The sequence below is a fragment of the Myotis yumanensis genome, unplaced genomic scaffold (genome assembly GCF_028538775.1).
Source record: "Myotis yumanensis isolate MYYU_CA2020_CCGP unplaced genomic scaffold, mMyoYum1.0.hap1 SCAF_12, whole genome shotgun sequence".
Taxonomy (NCBI): Eukaryota; Metazoa; Chordata; class Mammalia; order Chiroptera; family Vespertilionidae; genus Myotis; species Myotis yumanensis.
In genome coordinates this window covers 42,738,056-42,755,377 of record NW_027223763.1, presented here as the reverse complement: position 1 = coordinate 42,755,377, position 17,322 = coordinate 42,738,056, and the positions used below count along the sequence as shown (strand labels likewise).

General features: G+C 38.6%; 1 protein-coding gene and 1 non-coding gene across 4 annotated transcripts in view; both read left to right on the top strand.

Moving 5' to 3' along the window:
- MAMDC2 (MAM domain containing 2) overlaps positions 1–17,322 on the top strand; it is a 168,485-nt gene that overhangs the window by 139,424 nt on the left and 11,739 nt on the right. For 2 of the 3 annotated variants that reach the window (XM_070431522.1, XM_070431521.1), the window contains 2 exons: positions 12,610–12,703; positions 14,980–15,132. In XM_070431522.1, coding sequence (XP_070287623.1) covers positions 12,610–12,703; positions 14,980–15,132 — 247 coding nt within the window. The remainder of the gene's footprint in view (positions 1–12,609; positions 12,704–14,979; positions 15,133–17,322) is intronic. The other variant, XM_070431523.1, reaches the window with a different exon arrangement.
- LOC139021358 (U2 spliceosomal RNA) lies at positions 15,304–15,495 on the top strand. The gene has a single exon (XR_011473472.1). It is a non-coding gene; the product is annotated as a U2 spliceosomal RNA (small nuclear RNA).

Below are 17,322 nucleotides of genomic sequence, written 5' to 3'. Positions count from 1 at the left end.
TGAGTAAATGGCTGGTAAGTGGCAGAGCTAGAATTTGAACCATGGTCTATCCACCTCTGAAGCTTGCCCTGTGGAATGGGTTTTCTTTGGTGCTCAATGTTTTTATCCTTGGGGAAGGCTTGTTCTTGTGCAGCTGGAGAAAGTAAGGCTCCCCACTTGCCTTGGGGTACAGACACCTTCTGTTATTTTATTTAATTCTTACAGCATTCCTGCAGGGAAAACAATGTATCTTCTTTTAGTGCCCTTGGCATCCCAGAATGCGGAGTAAGACTAACCCAAGATCATGTTCCACTAGAAATGAATGTCTAAGCTCAGAGCTTATTGCACGGCTGTGGGGAGAATCTCCCTTGCCTCTGTTCCACATCCTCACCATCCCATCCCCAAAGCCAGTCAAGTGTGATTAGTCAGGGCCCAACCCGAACAGAGCAAATGCCTGCATTTCACACCCATCCCCTAGCTCAAAGCCATGTGTTTGAGTTTTGACTGCACCTAGCCTAACCATGGTGCTAATTTTCACTAGTGGAAATGTTTGGTGGATATGTCTGGGTATGCTGCATAGTCAAAGTAATTACAGCAACAACCCCTTCCAGGGCAGGTTGCTTGTGAGTATAACCTGCCTTAATAAAGGTGAACATAATTTTCACCTTTCAGTGAGTTGCCATCACAAACCAGAGCTGAGCTGAGTGAGGGGTAGTCTGGACAGAACTGGAAGGAAGTCAGAACTTTCAGCCTGTCTCCCTCCCTCAGCCTGTTCCTCCTTCCTCACTCCTAACCCACACGCTACCCCATCTGTGCCTCCCCAGATGCCTTCACTCTGGCTGTTTCTTCACCTTTCCCACCTCTTAGTTCTTACCCAGTCTGTTATAAGAACAATGGGCTGGTTCCATGAACAACTCTCTTGCTAGAGTGTCTGCTGTTGGATGGAAACTGTAATACAGAGCTCTATTTAAGGAATGATAGCAGTGGTGAGAATTTCCCTGAGACCTTTCTAGCCGAGTATCTGTATGATGGATTCAGTGTAATGTTGTCACACCTACAAACAACAGTAACTTTTATTGAACACTTTCCCTGTGCCAGGCACCATACTAAGCATTCATCTGATGCTATCGCACCCTTGGAAGGAAAGCATTACAGCCCCATTTAACAGATGAAAAAAGCTTGGGCAGAAAATTAAAGACATTGTTTAACAGCACACAGTTATTAAGTGGCAAAGCTGATAGGTAAATCCAGGTCTTTTTGACTCCAGAATCCATGCTTTAAAAAAAAATTACAGTTGACATTCAATATCAGTTTTAGGTATGCAGCATCATGGATAGACATTTATATCACTTACGAGGTGATTCCCCCAGTAAGTCTAGTACCCACTTGGCAGCATATCTAGGTATTACAATAGTATTGACTACGTTCCCTATGCACTACTTTACATCCTCGTGACTATATTATAGCTGCCAATTTGTACGTCTTAATCCCTTCACCTTTTCATCCAGCTTTTTATATTATGCCTTTATGCCTCCCACATCTCTCCTGACTAACATGGAAAGTATAGAATCAGGTGAAAATGGGAGCCCTAACTCAAAATTCCTAAAAATTTCTGGGGTTTTATTACTAATGATGAGTTGTTCTATTTTAGAAGTAACTTTGGCTCCTAGAAGAGGTCAGAATTCAAGGTGGTTCAATACAGACAGGGATAGAGGGAAATACAGCACAATGCAGCAGGGACTGGGCTGTGGGTTCTGTGCCACTTATGCCTAATAGTTTGGGCCTCGCTTTTCCTCATAGGTAAAATGGGTGACTAGTATTACCTACCTCATGGGATTATGGTGGAGATCAAATGAGATGCATCAGGTAAAGCCCTTAGGATGTACCTGGCACTGTAGTTAGCATTTATTAAATGCAGTTGGAGGGAGTCATGGAGGAAAGGAGGCGGGGGGGGGGGGGGGGGTGGGGCGCGGGAAGGGAAGGGAAGGGAAGGGAAGGGAAGGGAAAGAATGACAGAGTTAGGGGAATTTTTTTCTAGGTTCTGATCCTCATAAGCTTTCATAGGCAATATCTCTATAGTACATGGACATTTCTGCACATTGATTTAATAGTACTATACTTTCTTAATGAAATTGCTGCTTTTACACAATCCTCAATAACCCAAAATAAATTTTGTAATGTTTTAGAAAAATTTTGAAAGGGCAGGAATTGTGAAATGGTTTTCTTGATTGGTTTTTCTCCAGCAGCTCCTTTCATCTACTCCCCCATCCCCCAGTCCCTTCTCAACACAGCTGAAGAAAACCAGGCTAATGAGCCTCTTCTGTTCCCTCAAGCTGCTGGGAAAACCTTTTCATTCATCTCATCTCTAGTTGACCTTCCTTCTCATTCCCCACCCAGATGTTCAGATCCATTTTCATTCACAAGTTTTCAACTTGACTCTCCCTGCCTCATTCTTAGGCTGTGACCCCATGGGCTCATCTCCCAAAAGGATGAAGGCATTCAGCACAAGCCCCTTCAATTCTGTTCCTCTCTGAATCCTCACCTGCCTTTCTTTGTCACCTGATGAATTTGACAAAACCAACAGACCCATCTACATATTTTATCTCACGTTCCTTCCTCCTCTGGGGCCTTATTTCATAAATTATTCCCTCTCTTATAAATCTTCATTAGTCCTTTGCAACATATGTTGTTCACACAAATGAACAAACCTTCCTTTCACCTTCATACCTATTTAAGCGGCCACCCTATTCTATTCCTGTTATCTTCAAATTTCTTGAAAAATGCATCTTCAGTTACATCTGTGCTTCAGTGCATTTTCTCACTCCCCTATTCCTTGCCTTCTGACCTTGGCCTTCCACCCTCACAGGGCGTATCTCATTGATCTTGCTGCAGGAATCATCATGCCTGAGACAATCAATCCCCTTCTCTCAAAGTCCATCTCAAGTGCCTCTTCCTCTGAATCTATTATCAGTCCTTAACTTGTGTTTTACTTGTTAGAATGAGATTTGTATAATAAAGGATCCTATGTCTGGAATAGGAAGACTTGGCTTCAAGTCTCAACTCTGATGTTAACTATGTAGATGGGAATGCCGTCACCTCTCTGTGAAATAAGGACCTGTTTTAAGAGAACTACTAAGTCTCTTCTACCTCCTATTTTATTTTTAGGCACCTTCACGTCAGGAACTGACCTTTAATGTTGTGCAGCACAATCCTCATGGATAGCTTTCTCTTTATTTCTTTATTTCCTCGTATAATAATCTGCTTTTAGCCAAAAAAAAAAAAAAAATCAATAAAATTTAAATCTTTGATTTGGATTTCTGCTTTTAAAATCTTCCTTTAAAAAAGCAGAACTCTAACGGTTTTGAAATTTTTAAAGATAATACTTGGAAATTCATCAAATAGAAGAGCAGGTGTAGTAAGTTTCTGGAAAGATGTATAAGTAGGTGACTATTTAATAACAAGATACCTGGTTATAAACGGCTTACAGAACCAGCAAAACAATGTGTAGACAAGATACATGAGAGGAGATAAATTTCCTATCACATTTCACGATGCCTGGGAACACTGGGAAAGAGTTGCTCCCCAATACCAAAGCCCCGGCCTAAGGAAAGTAGGGCAACTGAGTACAACGTAGAAATAGCAAGATCATTCATTACTCACAAGATAATCAGCACATATGGACAGATTATACGGTTCCATACACAGGGCACATTTTACTGTTAAGTGGAATAAGTGTTAACATGGGAATGAGTGGAGAGGCTAAGTATGGAAAAGGAGCCAACTCTTGAGCTTTTCAAGGTACAACGTCTGTAGTCAGTCCAAGAATTCTACTTTAAATACGAAAAGCAGGATTGAAGTATTCTGGGCTTTGTTCTTTTTCATTTCCTTCTAGGTATTTGTGGAGGGCTTGTGTGTTTCATGTCAGCTTATGGGGAAATGACTGGAAAGACTGATTAGCACAACTGGTAGCCGCTAACACGGCCGACAGGGATGTAGTGTTTATGTCACCGCATTCTTTCATGACTTTCCCTAGGAATTAATTTCATGGAATATTGCTGATTACCACATTTGTCCTCACAGTACCATGGAGGTATCTGAAAAGACAGAATAGGCATTCTTTCCCCATATTTTTACTAATAAGCTTAAGTAAGCTAACATTTATTCCAAGGATTGCTTACAACCTGAAAACACTATCTTTCGCCACACTTCTAAATTTCTGATCTTGTTATTTCACAGCCTTAAAATGGCTGCATTTTAGGGATTCTTTTCCCAAGTTTCCTGGATGAGGCAATGTAGGTGTTTGATACTCACATTGCGCATCTTTAGGGATCTTCTGGTTTTCTGAGCTCATGTATTAGGTGAGTATTTCTGAGCTCATAGACCAGGGAACTATAATCTGAAATCACTTACTGGGAAATTGGCAATTCAGACATTAATAAAAACTCTCTACTGCCAGGGTCTTTTCCTGCATCTGCTTGGGTTCAAGGAATCTGGAAAAGGGGCTGTGCATAAATGGATGAAGAAGCTAGAGAAGAAATATGAATTTGGAAGGCATGGGGGAAAGCCAGATGGAAACTTAGTTCTAGTGACCAAGTTCTCTGAATGTCTGGACCCCTAGCTTTTTATTAACACATTTTGCCCTAAAGCAAAGCAGATATACATATCAAAGGTAAGGTTTGGTAAGCAGTAAAGGACCATCAGGTTGGGGGAACTGCCCTCAGCTGTCTGGCAGCAAGCAATAATATGTAGATCTTCAGCCCTACTGAAGCCCCAAGTTCCATCAACCTTTTGATGAACTTCTTGCATTTATGACCTGCTGGAATTAGCCTCCAGCACTCTACTTTCACTTGGGGAAGAATACCTTATTTCCTTTTGCATAGATATCCCCATCCTTTTCTCCTCCTCTTGTAAGATTTTCTCTGGCTATTTGCTGCTCTGTCTTTTCAGTGTCTACCTCTAGTAGAGGTCTCTCTCCAAATGGTCCACAAGCCACTTCTCTATGGCATATCCCACCACACCGCTGATGGGCCGTGAGCTTCTATTTTCTATTCAATGCCAGATTACACGTGTATCTATACATTGCTCAAGGAGGCATTACTATTTGTGACCTGTCTGTTTCATCTCAGTCTTCAAACCAAGACATTTGATTCTCCTTCTGTTTTCAGTGTCCCTATCTGTTCCCGGCAGAAGTGGAGTTCTTGGGGTGCTGCAGGGAAAGGAATTTTCTGAGGCCCCCACAGCAGGATGGGGTATTGTGAAAAGTTTTATTGATGAAATAAAATTAAGAGGGTTTCCTTACAAGGTCCCATCTCCCTCCATCTCACCATGGACAAAGTCCAATCTTGTTTTCAGCAGGGCTAGGATTAAGGCCACTGCCCAGTCTCTACTCCATAGTAAAGCACAGTGCAGTCTAGCATCTGGCTAGGTTAGCCTGTGCTCCTAGCTGCAGTCTATTGCGTGTCAGGTCCGCATGGTGATGGGCCATGAGGCTGCTTAAGGCCACATGGCAATCTAATGTATGGGCAAGTGTGGGTCATTCTTGCTCTGTGACCCATACTCACCTCCATGGCCATGTGCCTTAAGCATGTACCCTCACTGGAAATCAAACCGTGACCTCCTACTTCATAGGTCAATGTTCAACCACGGAGCCACGTCGGCTGGGCAGATATATTTCTAGATAGCATTTCAATTACATTCATCAAAAAGAAAGCCTCCAAACATGCAAAACTTTGGCCATAACAATTGTACTTGTAGGGGTTTATCATCAGGAAATAATGGTTATGCACAAAGATTTAGCTACCAAAATGCATCTCAGCAATAGTTGTAAAAAGTTGAGAAATTGGAAACTACTCAATTATATATCAATAGGGGTTGATTTTATAAGTTGTGGCATAGTTCAAAAGGGTTTAGTGTTACGTGAACTTTAGCCACAGCTCTTCATCAAGTCAAGGATTTATACTTTGCCTTGGGATCAATGAAAATAAGGCCAACAACTGTCTCCCTGTCTCAAACATGAGTAGAGCAAAGTCAGTATTCCTGCTAGAGTGTCTGCTATCTCTCCTGATCCTGGAAAAGTCTGTCCAGGGCAGGAATAAGCTCTTGAAGGTCAAGACAAAGACCTAGAATCTTCCTTTTGTGCTAATTATTGATTGCTCTCTGCCTGTCTTCTGGGAGGATTGATATTTTTATATCTCCATCCAAGTGAGCCACAACAATAGTTATGTATTATGATGTTCATTGTTGGACTTGACAATTAAATTGGTCACTACATTACATTACATTACATTACATTACATTACATTACATTACTCAGGAATGTATTTGGCCAGGGGTCTTTCCTAAGGGAAGTGGGCCAGAGATAAACATTATATGTCCACCCAACATTGTTTTTTTCAGGCCCCTGAAGAGAGTATGTAAAAAAAATATGAAGGCATTTATATATAATTTCCTTCAATGATGATGTAAGGCTTATAATTAGATTTAATAATGTCCTCATTATTAGAGTGTGGAATTAGGCTCTAAAACACTAAAAATGATACCATCTCACCTTTGTCTCATGTTCATTTTTTCGGAGGCTTTTCATGTTTATTTTCCATTAGCATCCTCAGTATTAATTGAGTAGGATTAGGTATCTGTGTCCCACAATGAGAAGAGCATGAACTTGGCAATCAAACAGACCTTGCTCCCAAAACAAAGAAAAGGAAGTGAAAATGGGTACAAATATAGATAAGGTTGTAGGTGTGGATGTGGGGATTTGAGGAGATGCTTTCGTATGGACTTAATTTTCAGTATGGAGCATCAGCTAAGGGAGAGAAGGACATCACTGAGGTGAGGGTACACCTGCTACAGAGAGGAGAGGTTGAAATATGCTGCATATTTCATGCCTGGGTATGTAGCTGGCTGCTGTGTGACCTTGAGCTTATGTCACAGGGGCCTTTTCCTCAGTCTAAAAAGATGACTGATTCTGATGTCTCTTCTGGAATCTCTCCTCCCTTTACAGTGACCAAAATATTTAAAAATTATGTAGATTTCTTAAATCGGTGAGCTGAGACATCTGGATATTAACCAGAAATTAATCTAGATATTAACCAGCAAAATAGCAAGTAAAACTGAGGTTGCATATCTGCAAGTCTACCACAGCATGTCCTCTGCCACAGAATAGAAGGCTCCTGTGAGCAGAAAGACTTATGCTGGGAGAAGCGGGAAGCTGCTCAATCTTTATTGCTTGTCAAAGCCAAAAGTTGAATTAAATCAAATGAGACTTGAAAAAAGAAAAAACAAAACAGATGGGTCATAGAAGAAAAAAAAGTGTTGGTCAGCTAAAGACATTTGAAAACACATGTCATGCTGCCTTTTGTGGGTTCTGAAGACTAAATATAGTATCTACAGGAGGCATGCTATTACAACTTAGCAACTACTTGGCTAAGGTTCTAAAAATGCTAACGTTTCATACTCATTTTTCTAGATACAGCTACACTCACCCTGTCTTTGGGGATTTGTGAAAATTAGTCAAGTGTCTTAACATTTGAATTTTTGTTTTGTTTTGCTTTGTGTTTTTGTATTTTTTAAATTTTATTACAACTTATTGTCAAATAGTTGAGTGAATGCAATTTCATTATATAGCATATCCTACAATTGTGTCAATAGCATCTTTATGAAAAGCTCTGGGATTTCACTGACTAGATTATAGTCATTTTGTGAATAATTATTCCATCTACTCTGTAGTTGCCATATCCAAATTTATCTGTGCAAGGGATTCCAAAGGATTTTAACCTCATCAGAGAAAAAGTTAAACTTAACCCAGAATCAACTCTCTGGTAAATTGTTGAGGTCCGCCACTTATAATAAACGCCTAGCTAGGTTTGTTTTGTGAACATGGGTAATTTACGGTATTGTTGGCATAGGGTTGAAATGCTCCTATGTGAAGATAGAAGGTCATTTCTGGAAGCTATCATTCACATGCTAATTATAGGCCTAACTGGGGCTATTCAGTTGGTAAAGTAGATGGTGGACTAACCGGACAACCTGGCCAACTATGTCTATCCAGCAGACCATGGAAACGACTATAAAGACTGTGGGGGAGGGGAGAGGGAAATATAGTGAAAAATCAGTTACTATAGCCTGTGTTTAATTCTTCAATACAGACAATCCTTTTTCACTGCACAACAAAGGTTTGTGGTTTGTATATTTCACATCTCCCTGCAAAGCTTGATTTTTCTCCCTCCCTTAACAAAACCCTATTCATTGTGTTGGGTAGTCCTTGAACTATAAGACTTCATAAAATTAAGATCAGTAACCCTAATACTTTTAAAAATCCAATCTGACTTAGTTGGGAAAATAAGCTCCTGACATATCTGTTTCTTTCCTAGGTGCTTTAAGCGGGAACTTTTATGGACTTTTACTGATCTGGGGGCAGTCTAGCCCCTCTGCCTAACACAATCTTGTGGTTGGGTTTCTGTACAGACCCTCTCTCCACCCGACTGCTTCTCCCACACTTCAGAAAACTTTAGGAAATAGTTAAAGACTTTGCTCAGTTACTTTTTAGGATTATGTTGTTTTGAAGGAGTAGATCATTCTTTTTCAAAAGAAAGATGGATGAAAACAAAGAAGAAATTCCATTGCCCTTGGACAATGTGCAGTTTTGTGAACAGGAAATTGGAGCAGTAAAGCCCTGCTAATCTCGGGGATGATGATTCAGTTCGAGTGTTAGTACATCTCCCTTGCTTTTACACTCCTTTGACTTTTGTTTCCAAGGCTTGGAGATATTTCATTCCTTATTCGAACCATTCCCCAGTGATGTGCAGGAGAGAAAACCAACTCAATCTAGTCCACTTTTAAAGTAGAAAACAACTCTTCTGTTCTGACCTGGGAGAAGAAATAGGTTGAAAATAACAGTGAATCAGATAATGAGGGAACAGATCTGAAAGTGCCAGCACAGGGAGGACACAGAATAGGAATTTGGTAAATGGGTTTTATAATCCACACAGCAGTTTCTACCACCCTGGACCAGAGGAGATTTTGTCCCCACCCCAAGGGTATTTGCCAAAGTCTGGAGACATTTTTGATTGTCATGACTTGGGGGTAATACTGGCATCTAGCAATATTGGTATCAGCTTACTATGTCAAAAACTACCCCAAATTAACCTCTCCACTTCAAGTAGCCCCCACAATGTAACATGGCTGCACAAGAATAGGAGCTGACATTATTAGCATTATGAATAGCAGGGGGAAAACCCAATGTGATAACCAAACAGAGACCAGGGTTGCTGCTTAACATTCTACAATGCATAAGGGAATCCCCTACAACAAAGAATTATCTGAACCTGCAAAAGTGCTGAGATTAGAACACCTTACTGTAGATAAATGAGCATGTACAATGTCTGCTTAAAAAGTAAGTTAAATAATAGTGTTGATCCTTACTTGACTATATTTAAAAGTACATGCAGATATGTTTCTGTAGCTCTCCATTCATTGCCTGTTTCCAAAGCTAGTCTAGGTAAGATTCCTCAACAATGAATGTTCTCTATCGAACAAAAATGTTAAAGTATCACCAGTGCCAAAAACTGGAACCTTTAGTACACTAAAACAAATTGATTTACACAAATCTAATTTGCCTCTAACTTTTAAGAGATTTGCATAAAATCAGAAACACCTATCTACAAGAGATCACTTTCCTTCATTCCTCTTCATCTCCCCTCTCAAATAGATATTAATATGCACTCAAGTTGCCTCGGGTTTTTCCCCTAGTCTTTAGAAATATCCCACTTGCTTTGAAATACTAAAATGAAATAAACACTCTTTTTTAAAAAGATCTAAAAATAAAAAGAGGTTGATTCCTCAAGAATTTAAACTGTGGCCAATTCCATTCTTGTCACATTCTTAACTGGACCCAGAGACAGAATTCTTAAGAACAGACCAAAATGTTTGGCTTTCCCTTCGTCCTGTGACAACCAGACCCCACCATCAGCTTGCTATATCACGAATTACCTAGAATAACCTCTCCACCTCAAGTAGCCCTCACAATGTAAGATGGTGGCTCAAGAATAGAAGCTGACATTATCAGCATTATTAATAGCAGGTGGAAAGTCCAATGTGTTAAACCAAACAAGCTGATCTTGTCATGTGTCTTTTGTGTGTGTTGGGATGCTGATGGAAACTGCCTAACAGATTTGGGGTTTGAGACCATAGTTTGAATGTAATCCTTAGCTGGCTGACTGTGGACCTTTTATCAGACAGAACAGCATGTGGTATGGCTAGTAGTCTTTGTGTGGAAAGAGTTCTAAGAACAACCCAGTAGAGTTCCAGAACATCTTTAGCATTTCACTTAACCCGCTGTGGCAGATGACAGATTGTTTGGAATGCCCAAAAGGAGCCAGGAAGTTCTCTCCAATGGGACTTCCTGCAGTGAGGAAGTGTTAGGTGTCCGCTGTGTCCAATTCAGTTGGCCACTCGTGCTCTGTGGCTATGGAGCACTTGGCATGTGGCTAGTGTGACTGAAGAAATGCATTTTTAATTTTACTTAGTCCTAGCGACTATCATAATAAACAATGCCAATCTAGGACACACGAACTCATTATTCCACATCTTAATTATAGATATCCTGATTCCTTTTTCTATTTAAAAGAATTATAACAAAATTATAGAATGTTTAGAAAATAAGGGGAAATTCTGTTTACGCCTCCTAAATTCACGAGCCTAACATAATTGTTATGAATTTGATCAGCTTTCAAGGTTTTTTTCTATGTATTTTTAGATGAGCTTTTTATTATTTCCTGTAACGAGCTTTTTCACTTAACATGATGAGAGGAATATATTTCTGCATTACTAAATAATATTTACAAACTATCAGAGCTAACAACTACCTGTTTCTTAGATTGTGGAGCACATTTTATTTCTTCTATTTTTGAAATGTTTGGATTGTTTCTTTTTTTGTTTTGTTTTGTTTTATGGTCGTTATAAAATAAAGCTGTAGTAAACATATGAAAGCATGATAATATTTCTTCATTTTAGAATGCATTTACACGCTAAATGTTTGACTCTTAGGTAATGATGAATCATTTCCCTCCCACAGATTCAATTTACGAAAGTACTTTTCACTATTCTTGTGAAAATTTCACTATTCTTGTAAAGCTTCTAAAAGGATAAAAAGCCAGACTTTTCTCTCTGCAGCATAGTAATTGAATAAATTATGAGACGATTAGTATTCCTTCCCATATAACAAAAAAACTCTAAATACATTATAACTACACTCAGGATTGATGGCACAGATCTTTGCTGTGCTAATAAGTTCCCTGGCACAAATCCTGCAAATAGAATATTTCACATGTTCAGATAATTTGCAGACTCTCCAGAATCTCTAAAGATGAGAAAATTAACAAGGTTAAAAATTTGTTTTTATGTTGTTCCCTATAAATTTATGTAGTTATAGTATCCCATATCCAAACTAATATACTTTTATCATTTAAAGCAATATAAATATAATCCAAGTAAACTTACACACATCTTACAATTAGTAATTATGCTGAAGAGCTTGGCTGAAGACATTTTATATTTTGCATACTGGAAAATTGTCATGTGGCTTTAAAAAATTTTCTTTTTAAATAAATTATATATTCTGATGGCTCTGATCATCAAACAACAAAGGGATCCTACTGATAACACAGATGAATTTAATATATAACACACTGAATATTGTAAGCCAAAAAATCAAATGTTCTCATTATTTATAATTTTGGTTTCAGCTTTTGTTATATCTCCTTGTCTTTATTGGAGTTAAGATTTGTATTTGAGAGATTGAATGTGGATTGAATGAACTTGTGCTAATTAAACATTAGATTATACATGCGAAGCAGCTTTGCAAACCATGAAGTACAGTACAGTGGAAATCTAAATGACTTGAAAAGTACTCTTTGCTCATCCTATATATGAAAAGTAGACTTTAAAATTGGCCTAATGGAAATGAATCTAAGATTTTTTTCTCTCTCTCTCTTGCAGAATGAATTTAATAATTTATGGTATAGATTTTTTTTCCTTCACATGCAACAGTAAAAAATGTTTGGTCTGATAAAATAACTGCATTTAGGGCTTTTATTAGCGATACCATCCTAGGGTCATAGATCTTTTTTTGGGGGTGGGGGGGGAGAATTGGAACATAAGTCCCCAGATTGCAAATCACTTGGGACTTTGTTCACAATATGAATGAAGCACGGTGCCAGAAAGTCATTTCCCAAAAATCAATAGTGTTTGTACTGGAAATGTTTTTAAAAATGCTTGGCATACCATCAACTCTGCATGCACTTGGCGGGTTATCTGAGGAAAGTATTTAAAACTTGATGGTTTTTCCTTTGCCACACAGTTAATCTCTTGTTTTCCCCCTCTCAATTCTTTAAGAACACAAACTAATTTAGCATTATACACAATATAACGTTATGAGCTTCGCTCTACTTTTAAAAAAATAATAGAAGTAATTCCAATGTCATACGTAAATGGTTCGCCATTACTCATGCCACTGTGGTCTGTTGTTCATATGGACTGTGAAGAGGTGTCTGCTATTTGTCTTTGCGCACCTGTTGTGCTGAGTTTCTCGTTTTTAGTTAACAGAATTCATGGTTTCATTTTTATGAATTGCAGGTGGTTTTCATGAGCCTGTGCAAAAGTTTTTGGGACTGTGGACTTGTAGCCCTGGATGACATTGCAATAGAATTGGGAAGCTGCCAGTCTCCAGGTAAGACAGCCATCTCTTCAGCTCTCTTTGTCTCCCTGGCCTATACAAGACATTTCTTATTTCTCTAAGAACATACAACATACATTTAATCTGTGCTAGTCCAGCCTTTGCTTTGCTTTCCAGAAGTGCCTTTCTACAGAGCTGTGGGATTTAGAAATGAAGACTCAAATGCAATGTGAGACTTCATCCAAATGACTTTGTCCCCCATATTCTAGAATCTAGAAGTCCATTTAGTTCTCTCTCGTTCTTCCCCTCCTAAGAGAGGTAGTAAAACCTACCTGGATACTGGGGATAGTGCCTCAAAATTCTCTAACATAGGACCTGGCACAAACAGTGCTTTAAAAACAAATGCCTCCTATTATATTTACTAGTGATATTTGTATTATCATTGTCTTACAGGAATGCAGATTTTCAAGCAATATGAAGGAAATTTTTTAAGAACTAAATTTTTTAAGAACACAAACTAATTTAGCATTATACACAATATAACATTACGAGCTTCACTCTACTTTAAAAAAATAATAGAAGTAATTCCAATGTCATATATAAATGGTTTGCCATTACTCATGCCACTGTGGTCTATATCCTATTCTATTTCCAGATAGGATGCTAAACATATACAAGGTTGGGGGAAAGTGGGTCTACAGTTGTTTGTATCGAGAATAATACAATAAATAATAAATAATAATACAAGAATCAACTCTGTGTTTCATGTACTCACAGCTGTGAACCTACCTTTGTCCCACTCTGTAATTTTAAAATGATAATGTCATAAATATTTTCAAAGTGAATTAAATGACAGCAGAACAGTGGGCCAAGCCTTGATGATAGTGACAAAATAAAGATGGCGGCTATGTGTTGAGCATTATGTGTAATGAGAAAAAGATGGATGCCTCAACCCAGATCATTGATCTTTATCTGCTAATTACCACTGCATCCTAAATCATGGGGTATCCATTTCTTTAACAAACAGGCAAAACATGGTAGCAATCTGGCACTGGAGAATAATCTCCATGTTTATTTAATAAAAAGACAATTTGTTTTTAGTTCCTTGACTTGGCAGGGCATTGCAAAGACAAGACAAAGAACAAGATAAAAATATCCACACGCATGATGTAGAGAAGGGAATGAGGCTTCATTAGCTTATACCAATGCAAAATAAAACAAAGTAAAATAGTTATCATGCAAGAGAGATGAAATACAGCCTATTTACTAGAGAAATTTGCTAAGAATCTGACTGTAGAAGGGGAAGTCCCCAGTAAATTGGGAGGTGGCACCATTCTACTAATGATAATTATTAAAATTATTGAAGTTAGCATCTAAAGACATCAAACTTGTTTTTAGAAACAGAAAATAAGGCTTCAAGTAGCAAAACACCAAATTTTAATATTCATTTAGCTAATATGTATTGAGAACCCCATGTTCTAAAAGCTTTACATACATGACCTCATTCAATCCTCATAACCCATGAGGTGGATAATTAACATCCCCACATTACAGGTATCAATGCTGATGCACAGAAAAATTGTAGCAATCTGTTCCACACAAATTAAGCGATGCCTCTTGATTCTAGAATCTAGAAGTCCATTTAGTTCTCTCTCGTTCTTCCCCTCCTCCAAAGCAACTCAGAATTGTTCCGGGGACTCCCTTCACTCATCCCAGATTTTGAAGACAGCTCCTGCATTATGCATTTTATTATTTTCCACATTTCCATAAAGGCAATATACCTCCAATGTTCAGAGCTTTGTAAACTTATTCACATGAATAAATTCACAATTCAGAAGAATTTTCTTTCTCAAAGTAGCCCAATAGTTGTGAATATGGATTTCTACTGTTCTCTGCCTCTGATGGCAGGGCCCATGGTGGAGTTCAGGCTCTAACTCAGGGGTCCTCAAACTTCTTAAACAGGGGGCCAGTTCACTGTCCCTCAGACCGTTGGAGGGCCGGACTATAGTTTAAAAAAAAACTATGAACAAATTCCTATGCACACTGCACATATCTTATTTTGAAGTAAAAAAACAAAACGGAAACAAATACAATATTTGTATTTGCATGTGGCCCGCGGGCCGTAGTTTGAGTACCCCTGCTCTAACTGGAGGCAACAGGCGGTAGGCTGCCAGTGTGTGGGGGGCGGTGAGGGGGGCTCCCTCTTCATCTGCATGGCCTATGGCCAGGCCACACTCAAACATGAGAGTGGGCTAGCCTATGGGAGAGCCAGGGACAACATATTCACTGAAAGTGCCTCCGTAGTTGCAACACCTGCTGTTTTCTTGCAGAGAAGCTTCCCCCTCCACCTGGAGAATGTACCTTCGAACAAGATGAATGTGCATTTACTCAGGAGAGGAGAAACCGGAGCAGCTGGCACAGGAGGAGGGGAGAAACTCCCACCTCCTACACAGGACCAAAGGGAGACCACACGACTGGGGTAGGTGAGTTACGCCACAGGGTGCTGTTTCCCAAGGAAACCTAGAATAGCATTCTAGGGCAGTCACTGCGCTTTGATGTGCAAATTTATGTCTTGTGTCTAGAATGTACTACAAACGTAATTCAACACACATGGGGTAGATCATTCAGCATGTGCATTTAAAATTGTTCTTTCCATCGCTTCTCAGCCTTTTGGCTAAGATCAAGTGTAGTATCTGTTCTTAGCAGTTTAATATCTGATACGTCCTCTATCCGAGGACAATATATTAAATGTATTTTTGAAGCTGGGAGTTGGAATAGGAGCTTGCTCCGTCCACTCCGAGCATCAACCCGGTATTACAATTACCTCCGGGAAGGGTGCACCCGCCCCCCTCCGGGGAAAAAAAAATAAAATAAAATAAAATTGTTCTTTCCATTTTTTACATGGTTTACGTAACTTGCTGCAAAGAGGAGATAAATGGGCTTACAGAAATATGCACATGAAGGCAATTTAATCAGAGGTAGGTTAAAAGGAGAATGACAAAAGTTTTCTTAAAAAATGGTGATCTCAACTGGAGCCAGGACTGAAGTTGGTTAGAAAATGAACTGGCAGACAGGGGAGGAGACATGCGTGTTTGACTCCACCCTTCCTAGCAGCTGAAACAAAGATGGAAAGCCCATCTTCCCTTAACCACTTCAGTCCTTTGCAGTTTGTTGAGATACGTTGTTGCCCAGTATATAGTCAATTTAGGTAAATGTTTCATGTATATTAGAAAATCATGTATACTTTGATGTTGTTGGATGCAGTGGTCTATATACATGTTGATTGAATCTAGCTCCTAATTTTTACTGATTTTTTTTATCTTGTTCAGTTCAGAGGTATATTAGTTTCCCATTATGACTGTGGATTCATTTATTTCTCCTTTTAGTTCCATGAATTCATGCATGCCTATACTTTTGGACCTATGTTTTAGGCACATGCAAGTTTATAATCTTTATGCATTCTGGTGAATAAGCCATTTTATTATTATGAAATGTCCCATTATCTCTGTCATGCTTCTTATTTTAAAGTCTACATTGCCTGATATTAGCATTGCTTCACCAGCTCTATGTCACTAAGTGTTTATGTTTCTTTATCCCTTTCAAATGTTCTGTAAACTTTTTTTAGTATGGCTCTTGTATGTGGCAATAGTTAAGTTTTATATTGTATCCAGTCCCACAATCTTGTATTTTAATTGCAGTATTTGGATCATAAACATTTAGTGTAATTACTGAAACATTTGGACCGGCGGTTCTCAACCTGTGGGTCGCGACTCCTTTGGCGGTCGAACGACCCTTTCACAGGGGTCGCCTAAGACCATCCTGCATATCAGATATTTACATTATGATTCATAATAGTAGCAACGAAAATAATTTTATGGTTGGGTCACAACATGAGGAACTGTATTTAAAGGGCCAGAAGGTTGAGAACCACTGATTTAGACTTATATTTACTTTCCTAGTATTCTAATCTCTCCTTTATTCACCTGATTATTTTATACAGTATTTTACTAGTCTTATTCTTTTAACAGTTTCTATAGTATTTGTCTTATATTTTAAATCCCAGAAAATATTATTGGGTTGGTATTCTTTTATATTTATTCACATATTTCCCCCATTACATTAGTCTTTATTCCTTTCTGCATTTCCATGTTTCTCTCTTGAATTATTTTCTTTTGTAGAAAATGTTTTTCTTCTGGCAAAAGAATTTTCTTCTGCATCTAGTTTTTGTTTTAGTGTTGATTCTGGGGTTGTTTTGTTTTTGTTTTGTTTTTTGGTGCAAATCTGCTAATGATGAATTCTCTCAGTTTTTGTTTGTCTGGGAATGTCTTTATTTTTTTCTCTACATTTGAAGGGTATTTTTGCTGAGAATAGAATTCTAACTTGATCATTACCTATAATTGTAGACTGCATTTTACCTTTTCACTCCCCATCCCTAAAGCCTATCAATTTATACTTGGAAAACATACACAAGAAGAAAATAGAAAGAGGAGAAGCATTCAAAGCTGTTTTACAGGGAAGTGCATTAGATGGCCAGTAACTATCGGCCCTTTAAATAAGAAGAGAAACTCATAAAAGCCACCATTTAGATATGACAGTTGACTGTGTGTCTACCAAAATCAACATAAGATCATGTGTAGCAATTCCAAGGAAACTAGAGTTTCCTACTTAGTAAC